This window comes from Penaeus monodon, chromosome 34 (genome assembly GCF_015228065.2).
Source record: "Penaeus monodon isolate SGIC_2016 chromosome 34, NSTDA_Pmon_1, whole genome shotgun sequence".
NCBI classification, from domain to species: Eukaryota; Metazoa; Arthropoda; class Malacostraca; order Decapoda; family Penaeidae; genus Penaeus; species Penaeus monodon.
This window is the reverse complement of record NC_051419.1, coordinates 18,863,274-18,863,869: the sequence shown is the minus strand read 5'-3', so window position 1 is coordinate 18,863,869 and position 596 is coordinate 18,863,274. Positions and strand designations below refer to the sequence as shown.

At 46.1% G+C, this 596-nt stretch overlaps 1 protein-coding gene across 1 annotated transcript in view; it reads left to right on the top strand.

Annotated features, from left to right (window-relative positions):
• LOC119594849 overlaps positions 1-596 on the top strand; it is a gene marked incomplete in the record, with an annotated part of 15,141 nt that overhangs the window by 637 nt on the left and 13,908 nt on the right. Inside the window, 1 exon segment of the mRNA XM_037943932.1 lies at positions 1-392. Coding sequence (XP_037799860.1) covers positions 1-392 — 392 coding nt within the window.

Sequence of the window (596 nt, the reverse complement as noted above, 5' to 3'; positions counted from 1 at the left end):
CATATACCGGTGAGGAATCAAAATGCGTACATGAAGCCTCAGCTGGAGAAGTGAATGATAAGTGTGGCAAGAAATTTCAACACATTTCCCCTATGCATGTTGCTGAACGAATTGTGATCCCAGCCCAGTCAGGATGTTTTGTTCCAGCAAATTTGACAAGAGGCATGCCGCCAGACGCCCATCTGGCTATTATAGAAGGCAATGCTACCTGTTTGACAGTACCGAGGACCCTCATCTCTGTTCACGAACGGAGGTCTAGTGTTTGGGTTGTGAAAACGGACCAGAGAGCAAGAAAACTTTCCCCAGGTACGATACTTGGTTATGCAGAAATTGTGCAACTTGAAGAAGTCACGAGAGCAGATGATCATGACACACAGGGTTCGGGGCCCTTAGTGATGCCATAACAAAACCTTTGCTCTGTCACGACTGGAGGACAGGATCGTGGGACCTTTAATGCAGTCCCACCTGCATTGATATAAACTGTGAAAAGTCAAGGGGGTTCATTGAGATGAGTATGATGGGGATGGTTGTCTTGACTTTTCATATGATTGCACAGGACTTCTTTATATTTCCAGAGCCCCCAGCACTTGATGAAG